The 21,525-nt window shown below is 40.0% G+C and overlaps 2 protein-coding genes and 1 long non-coding RNA gene across 5 annotated transcripts; 1 reads left to right on the top strand and 2 right to left on the bottom strand.

The window, feature by feature from the left end:
* Window positions 1-1,765: 1,765 nt before the first annotated feature.
* On the bottom strand, window positions 1,766-8,658 carry LOC139923326 (interferon-induced very large GTPase 1-like). The gene is made up of 4 exons (XM_078291722.1): window positions 8,652-8,658; window positions 8,329-8,592; window positions 7,583-7,843; window positions 1,766-6,982 (listed from the first exon to the last, which is right to left on the bottom strand). Exons 1-4 carry the CDS (start codon window positions 8,656-8,658, stop codon window positions 2,292-2,294), a joined length of 5,223 nt encoding a protein of 1,740 aa, XP_078147848.1. The 3' UTR covers window positions 1,766-2,291.
* Window positions 8,659-8,749: 91 nt separating this feature from the next.
* Window positions 8,750-12,246, bottom strand: LOC139925021 (uncharacterized). Its single transcript, XR_013503911.1, has 3 exons — window positions 12,191-12,246; window positions 8,997-9,068; window positions 8,750-8,856 (listed from the first exon to the last, which is right to left on the bottom strand). It is a non-coding gene; the product is annotated as an uncharacterized LOC139925021 (long non-coding RNA).
* Window positions 12,247-17,643: 5,397 nt separating this feature from the next.
* Window positions 17,644-21,318, top strand: pop7 (POP7 homolog, ribonuclease P/MRP subunit). 3 transcript variants are annotated; one of them, XM_071916271.2, is made up of 4 exons: window positions 17,644-17,705; window positions 18,035-18,383; window positions 19,070-19,149; window positions 19,645-21,318. In XM_071916271.2, the coding sequence occupies exon 4, from the start codon at window positions 19,710-19,712 to the stop codon at window positions 20,163-20,165; it is 456 nt and encodes a 151-aa protein (XP_071772372.1). In that variant the 5' UTR covers window positions 17,644-17,705; window positions 18,035-18,383; window positions 19,070-19,149; window positions 19,645-19,709; the 3' UTR covers window positions 20,166-21,318. The 3 variants fall into 3 exon arrangements, with proteins under 3 accessions (XP_071772372.1, XP_078137894.1, XP_078137895.1); XM_078281768.1 differs by having other exon boundaries at window positions 19,070-19,292; XM_078281769.1 differs by lacking the exons at window positions 17,644-17,705; window positions 18,035-18,383 and having other exon boundaries at window positions 19,048-19,292.
* The last annotated feature ends 207 nt before the right edge of the window (window positions 21,319-21,525 follow it).

Genomic DNA, 21,525 nt, shown 5'->3' with positions numbered 1-21,525 from the left:
CTACAATGACACCTCCGGAGGTGAAAACAGCAACAAAAGGTATTTAGTTTGGTCTGTTCTTTTCCTTGTCTATTTTATAAGCTAACACTAGAGTATGAGTCAAAGTATGAAGTCTTTTCATGGAATTAGAAAGTTACTCTTCAGTCCATCTTGGTCCAGAGTTGCCCATCATGGCGTGGGCATCCTGTAGCCTCATGATTCCTCACCAGGAAAAGCAGTCACCGTAGCAGAGATTAATCTCCATCCCAGCTCCCACATGGCAGAGGCACATATAGCTTCATAATGCCACAGCTGGTATTTGCTCTGGATAAACTAGGCCTAGTGTCTGCTTGGTTTAATTTGCCTTAAAGATGATGGTTTCATTGCTGGTTCTGGGGTTGTTCTAGACACCTTAAGTCAAGCGCACTACAAGTGTTTTCTCTTTTTGAAAGCATTTATTTGAAGTATGTCTTGATTTAAGTGTACTACTGATGCATCTGTGATGCATGATCTGTGTGACTCTGGAGTCAAGGGCCTGTATTTATGGAAACATCCCAGAGGATAAGAGCGCTGATCAAGATCCAGCTTTGCCTTTCAGCATCTAATTAATGCAATGGTGTAGGGAACTGGCCAGTGACTCATGGTCAGCACTTCTAAACTGACACACTAAATACAAGTACAGTCAATTAAATGTTCACTCTCTTGACATGTAGCAGTGTTTACATGTAGCCACTTAATCCCATATGGGAAAGACATGAGGGCTTTGATAACAAGATGCCTCATGTCCTCATACAGTACTGAGGTCCCACATGTGGGCCAAGGATTTTTTTTCATGAATTGTGATGCAAATTCAACATTACGTGCAATTATTTACCAGGAAAAGTAATGCCATCCTTTTGAAGAATTGTGATCAGTAGTATACAATGTTCAAGTCAATCTGACAGATTATGACACATAAAACATATCAAGATCATTTAGAGATCCTGTGTCTGGACAAAGGTGCATTGAAGCACATGATTAACCTGTTGTCTTGTTTTTACATTCTTTGTTGAATTCAGAAACCCAAGACTTGAGATGAAGAAAAATGTTAAATAATGGAATTTAAAAAAAGATGATTATTAAAAAAAAAAAAACAAGTAAAGTAAAACTATATAGATAAATAAGGTGAGTTGTAAGTTATTACACACTGTATGCTGTGATTCTGATCTGGGAAACATTAAAGACATTAATGGCCAGTCTGCTGATTTTGTCTCTTTATTTACTGTGCTCTCAATTTAATGATTATTGAACCAATTAACAGATCAAAGTAATGCATATAGCAAACATAGCACATATATACTGTTTGAATGGTCTTAATAATTTCAAAACTACATATACATCAAATATTTCACTGAAACAAAAAACAAACATATTTCTAGATTCTGAAATTAGAGTAGAAAAAGATCAGAGATCGTACTGAAAACAAAAATTTTAACTTCACTATTCTGTCACTTTGGAGATGTGCATAACAGACATCTTGTTGCTTTCATTTACTTGTTACAGCTTTCAAACATCAATGTAATGAACTTCCCTCACCACAACAATCAAAACATGAATGCAAACTCTGATTATATCAAATTGGAAAGAAATGAGATACATTGACTCAAAGCACAAAAAGGTATTTAAGAGTATAACATCAGAACAACCACAGATTAGACAGACTATGTAGACTGTGTGAATGGTCTTAAATGTTTTAAAACTGTACAAAGTATGCATCAAATATTTCACTGTAACAAAAAGATATGCTGAATTAAATAATACAAATTTTAACTTCAGTATTCTGCTACTTTGGAGATGCACATTTAACAGACATCTTGTTTTCATTTACTTGTTACAACTTTCAAAAAATGTAATGAACTTCCTCCACCACAGCAATCAAAACTTGAATGCAAATTGGAATGAAATGCTGTGCACTCCTGACATATACTGTACATCTACTCAAAGTATGAAAAGGTATATAAGACTATAACATATCAAAACAACCACAGTTAATGCTGATCCTTCCACTAAACAGTGGAAGTTACAATCATAGAGGTACTCTATCAGGTAAAGAGAAACACTATTCGCAATGACTTTGTATTATGTTAATGTCGACATAGAGATAGTGGTGAAAAATAATTTCTGGATTGTGTTTTAGCATTGATTTAAACCTTGTGATCTTATGTTTGTTACAATTTGTGATGATTATTGTCTGCCATATCAGAAATTGTCATAAGATCCCAATATCCCTCAGTAGAAGTTGTAGACCTCAGCTCAGTCAAATCAAGAGCCTCTCACTTGATGCCAAATGATTCTTTGAGGCTTTTTTCTGCTTGCTTCCTTTTAATGTCTTTCCAGGGTTGAGGAATATCAGCAGGCTTTGCATCATATTCTTTTGCAAACTCCTTGTTGAACTTTGCCATCACATATTTCCAGTAGTCTGATGCCTCAAGGCTTCCATCTGGAGGAATTTTCCAGTCAGGGAAAATGTCTTTGTAATTCTTGTAAGGGTGATCTTTATAATTTGTAGCATGGCAGCAGAATGAGCACTCTGTGATCACAAGAGAGGAACATATGTCAGTGTCGAGTTTGCCTGAGTCAATAAATCTGAATTTACCAAGACCCTCTGGCCGATGTATTGAAGCCCAGTGTTCAGCATGAGCTTTACCTCCTGCCTCACAAGGTGCTGTGCAGAATGGACACTGTTTACCACATCCAATCACCTTGGTGAAAAGCTCATTCTGGGGCTTGACACGAAGCTGTTTTAGTTTCATCTGGATGTCCGTTTTTTTAAATGTGTCCCTAAGAGCTTGTCCCATCTCTTCCACACATGCTGTGAGCCAATGAGCAAACTGTTCCTGGTTTGCATTGTTTAGGGTCATGAAAGCTCCGAGAGCGTCCGGTGAAATTACCAGTTCATCACCAAGTTCCCTGCAGATATCCTCAACAAATTTCATCAAGTTGCCATTCTTATCCATTTGGGCCTTTGTGATAGCCTTGTTTATACTCTTGATACTTGCTTTCAGATGTCGATCCTCCAATTCAAACTTTGTAGACCCCTTTGAGAAGTGTTCCACAATTTTTTCAAATATCCATTTCTTTACACAATCTTCGTATGAGCAAATGTAGCTCAAATAGCTCTCAAATTTATCCTTTGAAAGCAAATCCTTCAAAATTGAGTACTGGAAAAATGTCCGCGTGCTAAATTGCAGTGAATTTTTGCTTGTCAACATTTCCTCAATAATATCTGGACCCAAGGAACTGTTGACATAGGCTTCCACTGCAGGCTTTAAGCAGAGGTTGGTGAATTCTGCTGCTTTCTTCTGGCACTGGTCTCGTGCATGGAACAGATCTTTAAAATCAGCACGATACTTTTCTTTGTACTGATTGAGACATCTCCAAGGGTCATTCACTTGTATGAAGTCTTCATGCATTTTCTGAAACTCTCTGGCTGCAACTCCACAGATGTGCTGTTTTAGAGAAACTTCAAACTCAATATCTGTCTTCATATCTCGATTGCTAATCAGCCTCTCGTCAATCATGTGTAGGATCTCCAGGATGTAATTGTCATGATAATTGGTTTTCCTTTCCACTTTCTCAGTCACAGACTGTGTGCAAGCAGCTATGATGCTGTCAGCCAATCTTTGTACTGCCGTTGTGTGATCTTGGATGTTGAAGAATTTATTCATCCCGTGTTTAAATCGGTTAAAGAGTCCCTGAGCTGTATATTTGAAAGGCTCTATTCCACAATCACGCAGGTTTTTTTGACACACTAATTCACTGGCATGACTCCCCTTGTGTGTTAAATTTGTCCTCAGGTGGTGATACACCTTAGCAAAGATGTCATCAGTCTTTAATCTGGCAAAGGATAATTCACTCACTGTTTTATCCCACATCTTATCAAATTCTCTGTCTAGCTCTTCGTCTGTCATCCGGGCTTTTCTCTTACGGCATTCCTCAATCAATCCAAGCACTTTCTGTTCTAATTTGTTTGTATGGCTCTCCTTGATTCTATCAAGTGTTGTCATTCCTTGTCTGATTTCAGCTGCTGCTTCAAGTTGATTAAGTACAGAGCTCTGCATTTCTCGTCGAAGGCTTTTCGCACTGTTTGAGAAGTCTTCTCTGTATCTCTCTACTAGATAGACATTTCCATCTGTTTGCTTGAAGTACTGTGTCAGATTTTCAAGGAGAGTTTTCTCCCATTTAGACAGCTCTAAGCAAGCTTCACTTTTCAAATGACTGAGAAATTCTCTCATGTCAGACGTCTCAGATTTCTCAGCAACTGTACCAAAGTTTGAAATTCTTGTTTCAGCTTGGGTAACCCATGTGTACATTTGTTTTTTGAACTCCCATTCCCATTTGTTGAACTCTGTGCACAGCCTCATGTAGGCATCAGCCACCAGGCTATTTCTGAAGCTGAAGATGAAGTTCTCATATTTTACGGCATTCCACAGGCTTGTTGTCCACTCCATAAACTCCAAGATCTCACTAGTAGATGACTCACAATTTCCCAAAATTTTGATAATGTTCTTCTTGAGATCATAAACAGCCTCACTGTACCCTGCATTAACTGGGGCCATTGGTGGGTTCCCATTCCACAGTCCAGGGATGTACCAGTTCCCGGTGTCTGGATTGTATTCCATCACATCAGTGAAGCTCTTGTTCTCCTCTTTCTTTTCCATTTTGGCTGCTGCCTGGGTCATCTCATTCAACTGTTGAAACAGTAGTTTCCTGTCCCTTAAGTTCTTGTCATGGGCTGACACATCTGACACATTCTGGTGAACAAACTGACATTTGGGCTTTTTGCCCACCTCTTTCATCCTGAGAAAAGCATGGACTACAATTTGTAAGATGTCCCTCATTTCTGTTGAATTTTCCATTGCAATATTGATAATTGTTATGTCACTCAACCCCACAACAAGGGTTGCAAGCTCATTGTCATGCTCATGGCTATCATCCAGTTGTGCAAGCTCTGGTGACTTTAGGCCTTCAGTGTCAATGATCACCATGAAGTCACAGTTCAGGACTTTTTTGAAGTCTTCGTTGATTCTGATGAGCAACATAAAGGCACCTCTAGTGCATCTACCACTGCTGACTGCAAACTGCACTCCAAACATGGTGTTAAGGAGAGTGGACTTTCCTGTGCTCTGAACTCCAAGAACTGTGACCACCAGTATCTTGTTCTTTGGACACACCAAGGTATTCAGCTGAGAGAGAACATCACTCACCCATCTCAGCGGTATGTTGGATGCATCTCCATCTACAAGCTCCAAGGGAAATCCATCAAGGAGCAATTCTGCACACAGTTTGGGCAGATGCTGTAGCTGTTGACGTGATGGGTCAGTTTCTGGAAGGGAGACTGCAGCCTCATAGATTTGACCCATTTCACGCAAGAAGTGTTCAGTCCCCAATGAGCTGTTGGAAAGTTGTCTGTCAAGGTCTTTAATTTCCTCTTTGTTTTCAGACTTCTGGCATTTCTCTTTGTACTGCTCCCTGAGGCCAGATAGTTTTTCTCGAGACAGGTTATCAAGGTTAATTCGCATCCATTTCAGGAAATAAGACCTCTCTATCCCTGTGCTGGATATTGCCTTTATGAAGAGTGTCATTGCATTTGACATGTCATAACAGTTCTGCTGTTCCCTAAGTTTTTTTTTCTGTACTAGGAGATCACTTTTGTACTTTTCTATGTTTTCAGCCCCGGCTTTTTGAAGCCTACATTCTTCCTTCTCTAAACGAGTCAATTCTTTCCATATTTGACCTTGCAAGGGAAGCTGGGCTTCTTTGTACTGTGGGATGTCTTGTATTTCTGCAGTGATGGCATCTGCATTTTGCTTGGCACTCTGACACTCTGGGGAATCCTCATCAACCAAGATTCCCAGTTCATGGGCAATATCAGCCATCTGCTCAACTCGCATCTTGGTCTTTGAGTTCTCAACTGCATCCCTGACTGTTTTTCGCAAGTTTTTGACAAAGTCTGCATCATTCATCTGCTTGGTCTTCAAAATGATGTTGCTTTTCCTCAAGTTCAACTCAGTTGCTATTTTTTTTAGAGCATCAAGACTGAAACTCTTGCTCTGTTGGTTACCCACCAAGAACACCTGTGCCTTGTTGTGTTGGCTGGTCAGTAGCCTGTACTCAGAGTCCAAATTGTCAAAGAACACAAAAACTGCTGCAGATGTCTGGCACAAAAAGGAGTATTGTGCTTCAAACAAAGCGATGTCCCCCCTGAGGTTAGCTACAGCTACCGGCTCACCAAAAATATCAATGTTTTTGTTCCCACAGGGAAGATACCAACTAATTTCAGCCAATCCATTTGATATTCTCCTTGGACTATCACCACACTCCATGTCGCGGTGAACAAAGGTGTCGTGATACTGTTGGGAATTGCTCAGAAGCTTGTTGAGAATCTCTGACTTGGACAAGGAGCACTCACCCAGTCTCACAAAAGACACCATTGGAAGTTCAGAGAGAACAATTCTCTCTTCAATAAAGCCCCTGGATTCTGAAAGTGACTGAGGTCTGTACTTCTTGACAATGTCTCTCATGGCCCAGAGCATGAGTGTGCACTGTTTTGTGTCACTATTAGGAAGCAGCAGGGGCACTGAAAACTGGCACATGGACATTTTCAACACCATTTCCTGCTGTATGAAACCATTGGAGCACAGAAAGAGAGCAGTGATAATGTCTAAGGGGTTTAACATGTCACCCAAGTTTGGACTGTTGACCAGATCATCAAAATCGAAATCTGTATTCCCAGAGGAAGCATCACAGTTTGACTCACATACTGATGTACATTTCACATTCCTAGCTGTCACATTAACCATCATTAACTTCTTCAGAAAACACCATGGAAGATCTGAATGACACTTAGCAGATTCATCAGCAAAGGTCTTCTCATCAATCTGAAGTACTGTGCTCAGTGATAGCTTCTCTGTGTAGTGCTGCTCCAACCCCAGGTCTTCCAAAAAGCTCTCCAAGTGTGTCTCTGTGAATACAAAGATAATGCTGAATATCTTAAACACATTTGTATCAGTTGTTTTAAGTTTCTAAAGTATAAATCCACAATTAATTGAATCATAGGCCAAATAAATTTGCAATGTAGCCTGATGTAACCAGTGATCTCTGGCAATGAGGAATTTTGCATCCTGACTTTGCATTCTGCCTGATTTACACAGCCAACCCACTGTTCATCAGCAACACATAAAGAGGTAAAGTGAAAAGGTCTCCGAATCAAGTGTTAATCTACAAATCATATGCATTGACTATAAAAAGTATTCACATCCCTTGAATTTTTTGCACATTTCTTTTTGTTATAAAATTAGTTCAAAATACATTTATTTGGAATTTGGGGTATAAAATCTGAACAGGGTTGTCTTTGTTTTAACCTAGTTTATTATTTATCCTGTTTTTAAGTTTAAGCATTTTTCTTAATTATTTAATTGGCATTTATGAAGTGTTAAAGTACTTTCTTTCAAAAGTCTTTCAAAAAGTGCTAAACAAAATTTCATTATTAAATTATAAATAATTATATTATTAAAGTATTAGTAGTAGCAGTAATAGTATTATTAGCATGAAAATAACTTACTTGTGTGAGCAGATGTCACAGCAGGCTTGCTTCGTGTTCCGTTCTTCAGTCGTGTTGAAACGTAGAAGGAGTATTTCACCCCTGGACTCAGGCTGCTGAACGTCAGGCTGTTGGTGTCTGTTGTCAGCTCCTGGACAGTTTCTCCTTCACAGCAACAGGCCACGATGTAACCTCCCACTTCACCAGCAGGGGCGTCCCAACTCAGAGACACTGAGTCAGTGCTGACCTGATAGACCGTTATCTTCTCAGGAGGGAGAGACTCTGTGAAAAATAAAATGAAAAGCCTTCACTCCAAACTAGAAATTCAAGTTCCCTCTCATCCATGCATCATGGATCTAGTGGAGAGTACAATCACTTTACCCACTTTTTATTTGCAGAAATATAGTTTACAATCTTTTAAGTGTCACATAAATCTGTTTGATATAACTTGATAGTATAGATCATTGTAAGTAGTATCAAACTGTGTTATGAAGATAATATTGGGGAAAGATATTATTGGGGAAATGCTGATGAGCAAAAGAAAAATAAACATAAATGCTTTTCTGAAAATAGAACTGATTTGTGTATCTATCAGTGGTTATTCACTTTATGATGCTCATCAACTGGAGTTTACCCGTTTTTATTTGCCACTACATCACTGACACATTTATTTCAAAGTGTAGTTTATCTACTTCAACACTGATGCAGAGCGATTTGAGTTGATTTCAAGAAGCAAAAATCTAGATAACAATATTTGACATATTTACCAGTTACTACAGATATAGAGGTTGCTTTGCTTTGATTTCCACTTTCTGCAACCCTTCTGATGCTGAAAGTATACTCAGTCCCAGGATGGAGTCCCTCAACATCTGCAGTACTGGAATCTCTGATGTACAAACTCTCTGTCTGTGTGTTGCAGGTGATGGTCAGTTGAAAAGAACATCGAACAGAGGGATCAGTGAAGGTCCAGCCAAGAGAAACAGTGTCACTGCCTACATGGAGAATTGCTATTTCTCCTGGCGGAGGAACATCTGTTGTAAGAAAAAATATGGAAAAAGATTTTCTAAATATTTCACAGTGTTCTCATTACTGTACATTTTCAGTCATGGAAGATGCGCCCAATTTCCTGGCAATATTTATTCATGTATTTCTACCCAACAACACTGTGCTTATGACTGACCTTCTACACCTGTATCAGTGTGTTGACACTGACAGTCAGACTGTGGTGTTGGAGGAGCATCTGCTTCTTCCCCGCAGTAAAGCTCAAGGAATGATTCACTTGCATCATGGAAGTCCTTGAAAGTTTAAATTTAAAAAAAGTGCATGTTCAGGTGAAATTAATCAATTCATAATCCCATACTCGTGTTACCTCACATGAGTATATATTTGTATTTTATTATGATTTCTCTTACGTCTTTGTAAATCAGCTTATTACCTCATCATCTGAGCTATCCATTGTGGGTGGACTCTCAGCCATGCCACTCTTGGTCCAAGCTCATGTTATTCACTGGGGATAATGAGCAACAAGCCAGTTAGACCGCCTCCTCCCTTAGTAGCCTACTATCGATAATATACGGATATCACAGCAAAACTTTAAATATCATGCAGCCTAGACCAACAGAAAATCCTATAGTAGGCTAATTCCACAGCACAGGGACAGACTAAGAAACCGCATGCCTCATTCCAACCAAAAACTATACGATTTTACTGATTAACAACCTGAGAGGAGAAACTAATCAGTGAAATCAATTCACCTGCTGTTTGGTTGTAAAGAAAACCTTAGGGGTATTCCAGAAAGACGGTTTAAGAAATCCTAAACGAAATCCTGAATTCTGACTTGAGTAATCTAGACACGGCATAGCGTGAATTTTCGGTTCCAGAACAACTGATTCAGATTTCAGCGGCTTTATCAACTGAACTATGCGCGTTCACGGTGAATTTATAAAGCCATCCTCAATCGAGGACTGAAAATAGGATTAATGATGGATTCAGAGGCGACAAGCAGAGCAGAGCGTCATATTTCACTCCAGCCGAACATGAAATATTAATGACAGCTTACAGTGAATTTCAGCATATTTTCAAAAAACAAAATAAAACACACCAGCAACACTTGCGAGACTTGGCATGTCAAAAAATTGTAGATTGAGTTAATGCGTGAGTTAACTATCACGTTTAATGTTTTATTTACTATTTATTTAACATTTAACAGACCGTAAACTAATGTTTAATTAATAGGAAGGATGCAACATATTGCCTGAATTGTACACTCTTAATGACTTTTTTATATTGTAGCAACCCCAAATATGTGATGTGATTATGATTACTGTCGGTTATGCCAGTTATGGGAGATGTTTATTAGCGAGTTTGTACCTCTCACCTGGAGCGCGTTCAGCCCCGACAAAACATAGCAAAATGTTTATTTTAAACGGAAACGGTGGTGCATTGAACACCCTGTAGTGTTACGCAAGCGTTGCAACTATGGCAGCTGAGAAGGCCATTCTTTGCGTTCTTTTTGAAGAATTTTCGGAGCCTGAAGAAATCGGTTTAAATACGTGTTTAACTACAAAATACGCTCGATGTTACAGTCACTGCCCTTGTGGAAACTGTGGTTCCTAATTATAGTGATCCAACATTTGCCTCGCATTTCAGGATGACAAGGCAAACATTTCAGGTGAAGGATAAACCACTTCTTACCTTCGATACTGTGTTACGATCTATATGAGGTAATTATTTTATTATGAGTATTAGGCCTATCATTATTGCTGATCACTGTTGTTGTGATATGATATTGTAATATTTACCATTATATATTTAGAGGAGTAGAGTGGAGTAGAAAAGTTTATGAAAGTGTCACTCCACAATGGTACATACAATAGCAAAAGATACAAATATGTGTTATATGTCAAATATGTCTGTGCGCACTGCCTTTTTAATACGGCGGGGTTTATATGCACGTCGCTGCTGGTTGGGTAACACCTCTGACACACCCACCAAACGAGAGACAACGTACCTCAAAGCCCGTTTCACACCGTTTCGAGGAAACATGACGTTCAACCCGGAAACCGTAGCAAAACGGTGCACACCGTTTTCAGATTGAACGTGCCCCTGCTGTCTGCCAGTCACCTGTGTTAGGGTGCTGAGTGTTCCTGTTGTTGGTTAGAGGCAGGGGGAGGCGGGTCAAGGAATTAAGACTTCTTGTTGTGGTTCTGGCTCTCTGCCCTGTCCGGGAAAAAGCTAGGTTGTCTGGGAGAGCTTTTGTACGGCGTGGTTACGGCCGACAGTAACCACAGTTTAGTCAAATAAATGCACTGAATTGCAAGATTACCATTTCTCCTGATTATTCAACGTATCGGTCCTTGACGGGACGCTACAATATATTTAATTTAGGTGTAGGCGGCGTGAAATACACTTGGCAACAAATTTAAAAAAAAAAAAAAAGTATAATAACATAATTCAAACTCGTAGGATTTTATTTGCTTATAACTAGCCTACTTCATTTTCTTAATAGCAGCTTAAATGTAGGCCTAGACGTATTTCACTTCCACTCTGTAGCTAATTGGAAAAAGGCTGAGGCCCGTAAAACAGCTGAGGGTCCCAGCACCACCTTTCACAGCAGCAGAGGAGCTGGCCCTCCCTCTGACAGTGATAACTGATGGCATGAAGGAGCTCATCAGAGCAACTACCCCCAGGACACACGCGCCTATATAAAGGGTAGGTTTATCACATTCATAATTAATATTTATCTCTTATCTCTATCTACAATGTTATACAGAGAGCTTCCAGTAGCGAAAAAACGAAGGGCGATGCATAACGTGTGTACAGAGGTGAGGGGGAAATGAGAGGCTGAAGAAGGCTATTCAGATAAATTGACTCTTTTAAAACGGTAACGCTCGCGATGATATGCAGGTGGCTGTCATAAAATATATTGCGGCCGGTCACCCTCTCTCGACGTAAAGCCCTGCAAATAATTTGAGCTTCCATGTCGATGGGATCTTCCATAACAGGTTTAAAGCCATTTTACAGAGAAGTTGAACGAACTGACTTGTGTGATGCAAAATGCTGCAGGCTCAGTCGAGTTTAACTCAAGTCAGCCTCAAGTAAACCTGCCACAGAGCAGGTTAGCTTGAGAACATAAATTGCAATAGTAACTGATCTAGATTTACTCTGATCTCGGTTTTTGGAACAGAAAATCACGGATTTCCGTTAATTCGAGTTAACAGATCTGGATAACTTGCCAATCCTGCTTTCTGAAATACCCCTCTGCACACACTCGGCCCTCAATGGCACATTGTTGCCGAGATAAGGTCGCTATAAACTCACGATTGAGAACCACAGACACACTATAGGAATACTATGGCAATAGAGCTGACACTCACAAATTTACAAAGGATGAATTCAGTCCATATTCTGCCAGTGGGGTGGTAAACCTTATGGACAAAGCCCATCTTAGTCTTACATGAACTCATCGAACATAAAACCACAGGTACGCTTACGAACTATTTCTGAATGCAATGTAACTGGTTAGCTTGCTGGGTCAAAGTAAGAAAAAAAAATACTTTGGAGGTTCTAGTTTGTCAGGCGGACGTAGCCTACGCTAGAAAGATAAATGACAAAGATGTAGTAACATACCTCTTTAAGATAGATGATTTGCCCATGGCAAATACCACTCACTATTTGTCCTGGAGACAAAGAATTTTAAATGTGGGCTGCCTCCTCACGACTGCTCCTTTTATTCTGTTGGGTGATAAACCACTTTCTGTTTCGTTTCCCAGAATGAGTAGGCTATTGTGTGTTTTTTCCAGTTTCGAGTGAATCGAAACGTAACCCTCCTGCAGTTACAGTTTGTTCAAATTAAATTACATGTTGGCGTTAATTTGACTCCAGTTTGTTGCTCACCTTTTGACCAATCAAAACAATCCCATCTCCCCAATCCTCCTCAATATTGTCCTCAGTTTCTGACACTACCTCCTCCACATCACTGACAGTGTCAAAGAGCTGTGACAAAACCTCTGACTGTATATCTGGTGTTCATTCTGAATGTAAGCAGGAACCACTACAGACAATCAGAAATGGATAGAGGTCTGTGGGCACAAACTTGTTTGTCTGTTTGCTTTGTCGCAGAATAAAGTTGCTACAGGCCTAGTTCCCAATAAGTGAGACAAAGTTGTCATTTCAGGATCCTGCGGTGCATGAACATTTTCCTGAGGACTGACCATTTGTGTACAAACTGTCTGGAGGCCTTCAGAATCACACCATGATGTTGATTTCATGTTTATACTTTTACCCCTCCAAATTAAGAAAAATCATAAAGTATTGAGCTAAAAAAAAACTGAATATAAGGTGGGATATCAAACTCTGAATGGGGCCAAATTGAGCCTAAAAATATCAGGAGGGTTAACAGACTGTATATACATATATATATCCAGCTATTAATGCGATAATGGCGGCTCCTTTTATTCTGTTGGGTGATAAACCACTTTCTGTTTTGTTTCCCAGAAATTTATAGGTTTATAGGTTTAGGTTTCCAGTAAAACAAAACTTAACCCTGCTGTTACAGTAGGCTATGTTGAAATTAAATTGCACCTTTTATGGTGGGGTAAAGTTCTCCTCAGTATTGACTTCACTGACTGTAGGTGTTCATTCTGAATGTAAGAAAGAAGATGTAATGTAAGAAGGTCTTCACTGTTGTTTTTGATTAATCCATGAGCACTGATGCAAGTTTTAAATGCAACACATTGTAGGATGATGATCTATCTGGTTTTGAAATATCACTTGCCTTTTGAAAATTGGATCTGTTATTGAATTGCCACAAAAGATACATGTTTAGGTTTGTTTATTTGTAGGCTACTTAATTTATTTAGGCTTATGTCATTATTTAAACACACACACACACACACACACACACACACACACACACACACACAGACATCTAGGTCCCATAGGCTTTCCTAATTATTGCCTGATCACAAGTCACGACTCTGGCTGAGAAAACAAACAAATAAACGTGAGGCCATGAAGATGGTGTGTGAAAGTGTGTGATGGTGTGTGTGATGGTGTGTAGAGATCCACACAGCAAACACCTGAGTTGGAAATTGAATTTGGTGATGTTCAAGCTATTTAACTTGATATGTATTGTGGCTACACATGACCACCAAACAGACAGGGAGGAGTTCCTAGAGCAAGTTGTAGAGAGAAAACATTTTGTCTGAAGTGACGATAAGGAGCTCCAAGAAGTGATAGTAAGAAAACACTGCTGTTGTATGGAGTCTGTGGCACATTGTTTTCAGTTGTTCTATGAAGACTAAACTCATATCACAGGATCATACCCCTACATCAGCCTCTCTAAACTAGCTGCCTATTTGTTTTTAAAATGTATTGATGCCTATCAAGGTTCAGCGAGGTTTGACTGCAAGCTACAACTCAGATCTTTTAGCCTCTGATGAGCAGCAGTCAGCGATCCTCAGCTCATCCTCGCCTTTATAGAGTTTAGGCTGAAGACCAAAGGTGACCTGGTCTGTGCAATTTTCTGAAGAAAATGTGCGTGCTTGCTTCAGCAAGGAAGGTGGAAGACAGTTGAATTAATTACAAAGAGTTTAAATGTCTTTAAATTTTGAGTATTTGGATCTTATGCAATTTATTTGAAAGCCAAAAGTCCTGTCGTTATCAATACATGAAAGGATAGGTAAGCCTAATAATGTTTTTAAAGGTTGTAGTATTATGGATTATAGTAAAAGCAGCAGTGGTAATATCAGGAGTAGAAGTAATACAATTAGCAGTAGTAGTAGTATTTGGACTATCAGTATTAGAAACAGAAGTAGCACTAGTGGTAGTAGTAGTAGCAGCAGTAGTAGTAGAGATGTGTGTGTATGTTACACAGTGAAATGCTGTACATGGTCATATTTGACTGCATCAAATTACTGGATCACTTTAGAAAAACTTTAGAATAATTAGGTGGCAGTGACTATAAGAAATGACTGAATACAAGCCTTCAGTGTTAAGGGTACAATGTCAGTAGAGCTCCCCCTGGTGTCATAAACACGATACTACAGTACAGGGAGAATCAACAGTGTCGTGAATAGGACACCAGGGGGAGCTCTGCCGACAGTGTCTGCAGAGAAAGGAGAGAAGCCTTCTATCAGTAGTACTTGGACTACCAGTATTAGAAACAGTAAAAGTAGCAATAGTGGTAGTAGTAGCAGTAGTAGCCGTAGTAGTAGCAGTAGCAGTACAACAGTAATAGTAGTAGTAGTTTAAGTGTTTGGAGTAGTTGAATTAGTATAGTTTAAAATGGTAGAAGTATTAGTACCAGTAGAAGTAGCAATAGTAGTAGTAGTAGCAGCAGCAGTAGTAGGACTTTTAAGTTGCAGTAATAGTGTTAGTTGTGGTAGTAGTACTTGTTCTTGTTGTTTTTTACAATTTACGGTTCAGAAGTTATAGACCAAAACGTGAAGTTGCTTGTTATAGTGCCACCATGAGGCCAATTGACGTGGGTTTTGATGCCTTAGTAGCGGCTGAGACTTTGGACCTATCTGCTATCTTGCTGTAGCTCTTGTGGTTTATGAGATCCAGATACTTTTAGGGCAGAAGAGGAAATGGAGGAAGCAAAAATTGCCAATATAGCCGCAAGCAGCAATTGCGGGGTCCAAGCACAATATGGAAATTTGTCAAAAAATGAGAAACTTAAGGCATTATGATTAGTTACGAGCGCATGGCTTGAAAAGCTGATGCATTTTAGAGATATTTGTTGATATATGTCGATATATATAGATATATATAATTTTGTCAAAAATAACCTGCAATACTACTCTCTGCTAACTGATTTATAACCATCTACTGCAAACATAGGGTGAACTTACAAACTCCACGAAGAGAAGACAAGGGAAAACTTCCCAAACTTCAAGCTTGGTGGTTCGGGATTTGAACCCACTATCTTTTGTATTGCAGACTTTTTCACTAACCACTAGGCTACTGATTCCACTAGGTGGAAATGGAGGGAGTGCAAAAAAATAGGGCCAAGTTATGAGACTGTGCAACATATATTTCAAGCCTTAGAAAGAGTATTTTAACTGTATTAGTGCACTACAGTAATCAATTTAAACATGGCTTTGCAGATATGATCCTGGGAGTCCAGACATCATTTGACTTTAGTTTGATAAAGATTGATCAAAATATGTTGAACATATCACATTATCAATTTATCAAACTATTTGCAGTAGTTGAATTATAGTATTAGTATAGTTTAAAATGGTAGCAGTATTAATAACAGTAAAAGTAGCACTTGTAAGTTGCAGTACTATTTGCTGAAGTAACTGTTACAGTAGTCGCCCATGGGATTTGAACCCACAATCTTTTGCATTGCAAAACTTTTCACTAACCAGTAGGCTACTGAGTCCACCTGGTGGGAATAGAGGGAGTGCAAAAAAATAGGGTGAAGTGTGAAGACTTGTTTTGAAAGTGGAATACTCTGAAACAAACATCCATAGCTCAAAAACTTCAAATGCTATCACTTAGATGTTTACATTGTCAGAGACAGAAGAAGTAGCAGAACATTTTGGTGCGTAATATGTCTATGTAGTGTTAAATTTGTGGAAACGACTACAGTTAAAAGGAAAAAATCTGTTGAAAGTAGACACAAATAGTATTGCACTAGTGTTGAACAAACATTCCTAACTCAAAAACAACATATCCCATCACTTAGATATTTACATTGTGAGAGAGAGAAGAAGTACGTGAACATTTACATACATAATATGTGTATGTGGTGTGAAAAATAGTGGGAATAGTGGCAGTTCAAAAATCTGTACAGGACACAGCTGCTGAACTGAGAGAAAGGTGCTATAAAACACAGTTTTGCACTAGTGTTAAACAAACGGTTGTAACTCAAAAACTATAAACGCTATGACTTAGATATTGGCATTGTGTGTGGCACAAGACGTAGCAGAACAGTTTGATGTGTAATATGTGTATGTGGGGTGACAAATGTGGGCGCTACCACAGTTTCAAAACATGGAATATGTAGTAAAAATCAGCCTCTAGAGTGCCAAGAGTGTGATGACATCACCACTCTAGCAGGCTGAACATTCTCCATTCATTTCTATGGGGAAAAATATCATGTTTAAATGTAAATTGCAGAAAAAGTAAACATCAGAATGCTTGTTCTGAATGTAGAAAAGTAATAGCGCACTATTCCCGAACATGCTGAACATTTCAGAGTTTGAACCGCGTCAATAGCTCAAACGGTTCAAGCCGCATTAATGGGAAAATATCTATCCGGGAGAAAAATAATAAGAAGTTAACAGGAGAACAATAGTTGTTTTTGCTATTTTTTTTTTGCTGAAGCAAGCACAACTAATAATAGTTTCAGTATTGCCCCAGTATTGCTCAGTATCGCATATTCTTTCACTCACTGACATCAAAAGACCTTGAGAGTTTCTAGTTACCCAAGTACCTTTACATATCTTTCTAAATTGAGTGCAAGTGGCAGATGATTCAACCTTCAACTATCAACTATCAAAAGCTTTTTTCTCCAGCAATTACTTAGCTGTTAGTAGTTTAGACCAAAGTTCAATTCAGTTACATCTTCACAGTAAGGTAGGTGTGGATTGAAATCTGTAGTTTTCAGTGATGGTATCTAACTCTCATGAACTGAATGTGTCCTGCTTTTCTCCAGGAGTTTGACCAGGAGTCTGTCAGTCATGGACACAGTTCATTCTTCAACAAGTCCAACGCATGAGACCGTCCTCTTTTATTTCTACCAAGCAGAGTCTAGTCATTGGAAATGTAAAGATGCATTGTTCATATTGAAGTAACACATGAGCATTAGATGGCGTCCTGTTAACTAATTCAAACTGAACAGTAAATCTGTTTTGCAGAAGAAGCTCACGAGGCAGTTTGTGCTCCTGAAGCAGCAAGTATCTGTTGGAAACATGAAGACCTGCTGCTGGTAGGAAGATGCTTCCTAGAAGATGAGTCGAACTGCTAATTTCTTTTATTGTTGAACTGACATATTACATTAAAACTTGATACAAATGCTAAAAGATGATAAGATAGATGAAAAGATAGATAACAAAATCCTTAATATGTTTAAAGGTTCCAGGAAATAGCAGAGAAGGTCGAGGTGAGAAAGCTCCTTATAGCTGAACTGGTAAATACAACATAGTACATCTTCAACCCAACCCATATTTACATGTTCAGTGTACGTTCCTGTTAAATGAATCTGCTATCAGCTGCATTATATTCATGTTGAGACTAACCAGTCAGTGAGGTGCTCAGGCCTGGACTGCAGCGAGGCTCCACTGTCTCAGTCAGATGGAGCAGGAGCTGTGGGAAGAGCTTGATAGAGAAAATCACCTTTCACTGCTGTTCAGTAGAACGGTGAGGACAAAATCCTCCATGTTCTGTGTTGGACCAGTTCCACTGTAGGAGTCATTCAGATTCACTCTTCTTCTCTCTTTCTCTCCCTGTCACATAAAGGTCACATTGGAGGACTTCAGATGTTCGTGGCAGAGCAGAGGAGGATAGAAACCTTCTTGCTGTCCATGTTTGACAGGCTGTTCAACAGTCTCACTGGTTCTGCATCACCAGTAGAGGACGAGCCACTGCTGCCTGTTCTGTAACAAGCAGCAGTGGCCTGTCCTCCACTGGTGATGCAGAACCAGTGAGACTGTTGGAGATGCTTGTGCAAAGTGTTGCCACCCTGGTAGCAGGTGGTGCACTGCTCTGCAGTTCCTCCTGGAGGAAGCAGAGCCAGCTGATGAGGCTCAGCATCCCATCATGGCTCCTGTTGGGGGAAGCAGAGCTGAAGCTGCCGCTGTTGAGATCGGTAAACTGATTCACACAACCATGCCAGACAACATCACAGGGCGGCACAGTATAAATAAAATTTTCATAGGCATTGTTTGTTCACTCCAAACTAAGTAGATAGAATGACCTGCCACAAATGGGCCAATCAGCGCATCTGCGCTGGTACAAGATGGCTGTCAATACTGTTATCATACAGGTGACTGCATTGCTCATAAATGCAAATGGCAATAAAAATGCAAAAAAGACAGAGGGCTTCAATATAGAAATGGGACACTATATGGACACTTTATATGGACTGACGAATAATGAGCGAAAAGGACATTTGGTGACTCTCTTGGTGAATTCCTTGAATAGTTCTTCTGATGTATTGTCACCTCTGTATATTTGTGACTTGCTCCCCTGACATTTGTTATTTTATTATTTTTTATTACTTTTTGTATTGTTGTGTTACCTTTATATATGTAGGCTATATGGTTTTTCCTCATAGTTTTCTGTTGGCCTAATAATAATAACAAATGACATTGCAATCTTGTATTTGAAGTTTGCTATTTGAAACGTTTGGGATTCTCCAATTACTGCATCGACAGAGTCCTCATAGACCGTATACGGAAGCCTGCGAAGATCAATAAGGCCCAAGTTTTTTTTCCCCGTGATACTACTTCCGGGGCAAAGTAAATAAACACCCTCTTCACTTTCCCATTACAGACCGATAGTCCTTCGGAGCAGCATGCGTACCAGGCGTTAGAGGCGGCAAAACGCACAGTTGTCAGTGATATTTATACAAGGTAACGTATCCTACTCGTTTTGGTGGACTTCTCGAGGCACTAGCGTTAGTTTCACAATAAACAGTCCGTTAGCTGACCCGCTGCCGCCGTTCATGTCTCGCTAGCCCGCATCCCTCCCCCGCTGTTTCCATACATTTGATTTGGTAAGTTACGTACAGTATGTACAAAATGTTCGAATTTGAAAAGTAAAATCAGTGGTGTGCCTATTTGCTGGTAATATTTCACATGCTGTTGATGTCGCTAAGGAAAAATCCTGTAGGGATATTGGTGTGTCTATGGTCAATCCATTGTGATTTTATGCTATTATTATAATGTTCCTATAAGGATAACGTATAGTTTTGCTGTGGAATTTGTATAGTATTCTTCTAGTATCTCCAACAGGATTACTTTCTCTTTCTTTTGGGGTGATGTGTTTGTGTGTGTGTGTAATATAATGTAATGTTTGTCCTCACTTCCTCATCCTCATTTATCCTCACTGTTTTCTCATTTCCTCAGCCTCATCACTGGGCCCCAGCTGCTGTTACACACACACACACACACACACACACACACACACAGACATGACAGAACCACGCAGCCCAGGGACGGCCCCCGCTCCTCAGACGGCCCCGGCGCCCCCGGACGCCAGCTCCCCGGCCGTGGAGATGGACCCGGTGGAGTACACCCTCCGCAAGCGGCTGCCTCGCAAGCTGCCCAAGCGACGCAACGACGTCTACGTCAACATGAAGACGGACTTCCGGGCTCAGCTGGCGCGCTGCCAGAAGCTGCTGGAGGGCGGGGGCCACAGGGAGATCTGCGTCCACGGCCTGGGCCTGGCCATCAACAGGGCCATCAACATCGCCCTGCAGCTCCAGGCCAGCAGCCAGGGGGCGCTGCAGCTGGCGGCCAACACCTCCACGGTGGAGCTGGTGGACGACCTGGAGCCCGAGGACCCCGACGAGGCCGGGGAGCCCATGACGCGCACGCGCAACAACTCGGCCATTCACATCAAGGTTTTCTACCCCGACCCGCAGTGACCCGGCTGGACATCTGCTTCAGGCAACACCGGGCAGGGTTTCTCCAACACTCCTTCAGTCCTCAAATCATCTTTGCTCCCTTATAAACCAATAGACAGAAATCATCGCATTGCTAACGTGAGTTTTTTTTGGAGGGATAATGTATCTGAGACTCTGAGGAGAGAGATGAGGACACGATGGCTGTAGTGAACTGTGTAGGAACACCACAGTGTGATGTATGGACGGCTTTAGTTGAATGGATGTATTGTGTTCCCAGTTTTTGTCAGTTGTGAATTGTCATTGTCAAGATGGTGTATCCTTCCTTTATTGTCGTATCCTTCTATGTTTGCATGTCTTGAAGCCAGTAGGAATGAATGGATACTGTTTCAGCAAAACTCACTGGTATATAGGTTTTTATTTAAGTAAGGAGAATTTAAAGTTTTGGCTTAGGAATAGGCTAAATAAACATTGTCAACAGCAACATTTGACTTTCAGGTCAAACCTCAAAGTAATATCATGATACTTACTTGTAGACATACATGTACTGGCTGTGCCAAATATTAATCTATAAATATTTTATTTTAAAGGCCTAAGAGCCTGTTCAGTGTTTACAGTTTCATTTTCTGTGTATGTTTATACAAAGTGGAATGAAATGTTGCTATGCCATACAAATAAATCTAAAAACTGTCTACAAAAGTCATAGCTTTTATAAGGAGGTGCTGTTACGATGAATGTCCACTTGATGTCAGCGCTCAGCCATAGTTGTCCCTGCCAGGATGTTCGCCGTCAGCAGTCCTGCTTCCATGGCACGCTCTGACAAAACATCTATTTCCAAAGCATTGTTGTTTTATAGCAGCATGGGTTCAGCTGGAGGGCAGCTCTCAAATCTCAGATCCCTGACTCCTGATTATGGATCAGTAGTTTATGTATCAATACTTGCTGCAATCTCTCTGTTCCGATTGCCCTTTAAAATCCACCTAAAATCTACTTGATCTACTTATATTTCCGGTAATTTCACTGATGAGTCTGAGAATATCACTGTTATGCACATTGGCTTGACATCTTCAGAGACTAAGAGCGTGTAGAGGATGGAGCAGTGAACTTTGTGAGCTGCAGGTTCTGAATGAGACAGATCTTGGCAAAGCCAAATGTATCTGAATTTTGTTTCAAATACCTGAGCCGCTCGCAGTGCTTATGATTTGTACTCAAATTGGTTAAAAATGGATACATTGTTTATAATATACTGTACCAAATGCTCCACGTTTTCATGTAGTCGATGCATTCTACTTCTAAACACAAAAATTGCTAGATCTTTTGTCAGTGAAATTCAAATATGAAACACAAAGCCTACTTAAAATGTTGGGTTGATTGTTTTTCCTTT

This window comes from Centroberyx gerrardi, chromosome 23 (assembly GCF_048128805.1).
Source record: "Centroberyx gerrardi isolate f3 chromosome 23, fCenGer3.hap1.cur.20231027, whole genome shotgun sequence".
NCBI lineage: Eukaryota > Metazoa > Chordata > Actinopteri > Beryciformes > Berycidae > Centroberyx > Centroberyx gerrardi.
The sequence above is the reverse complement of the archived record's forward strand: the minus strand, read 5'-3'. Positions and strand labels throughout refer to the sequence as shown.

Bases quoted from the DNA above. Each gene is read 5' to 3' on its own strand.
- pop7 (XM_071916271.2), top strand. From the start codon at position 19,710: ATGACAGAACCACGCAGCCCAGGGACGGCCCCCGCTCCTCAGACGGCC.
- LOC139923326 (XM_078291722.1), bottom strand. The intron at 7,844-8,328 runs GTAAATATGTCA...TATTTTTCACAG, and splicing joins CTCTATATCTGTAGTAACTG to AGTCTCTCCCTCCTGAGAAG. The intron at 6,983-7,582 runs GTAAGTTATTTT...TTGTATTCACAG, and splicing joins TGTGACATCTGCTCACACAA to AGACACACTTGGAGAGCTTT.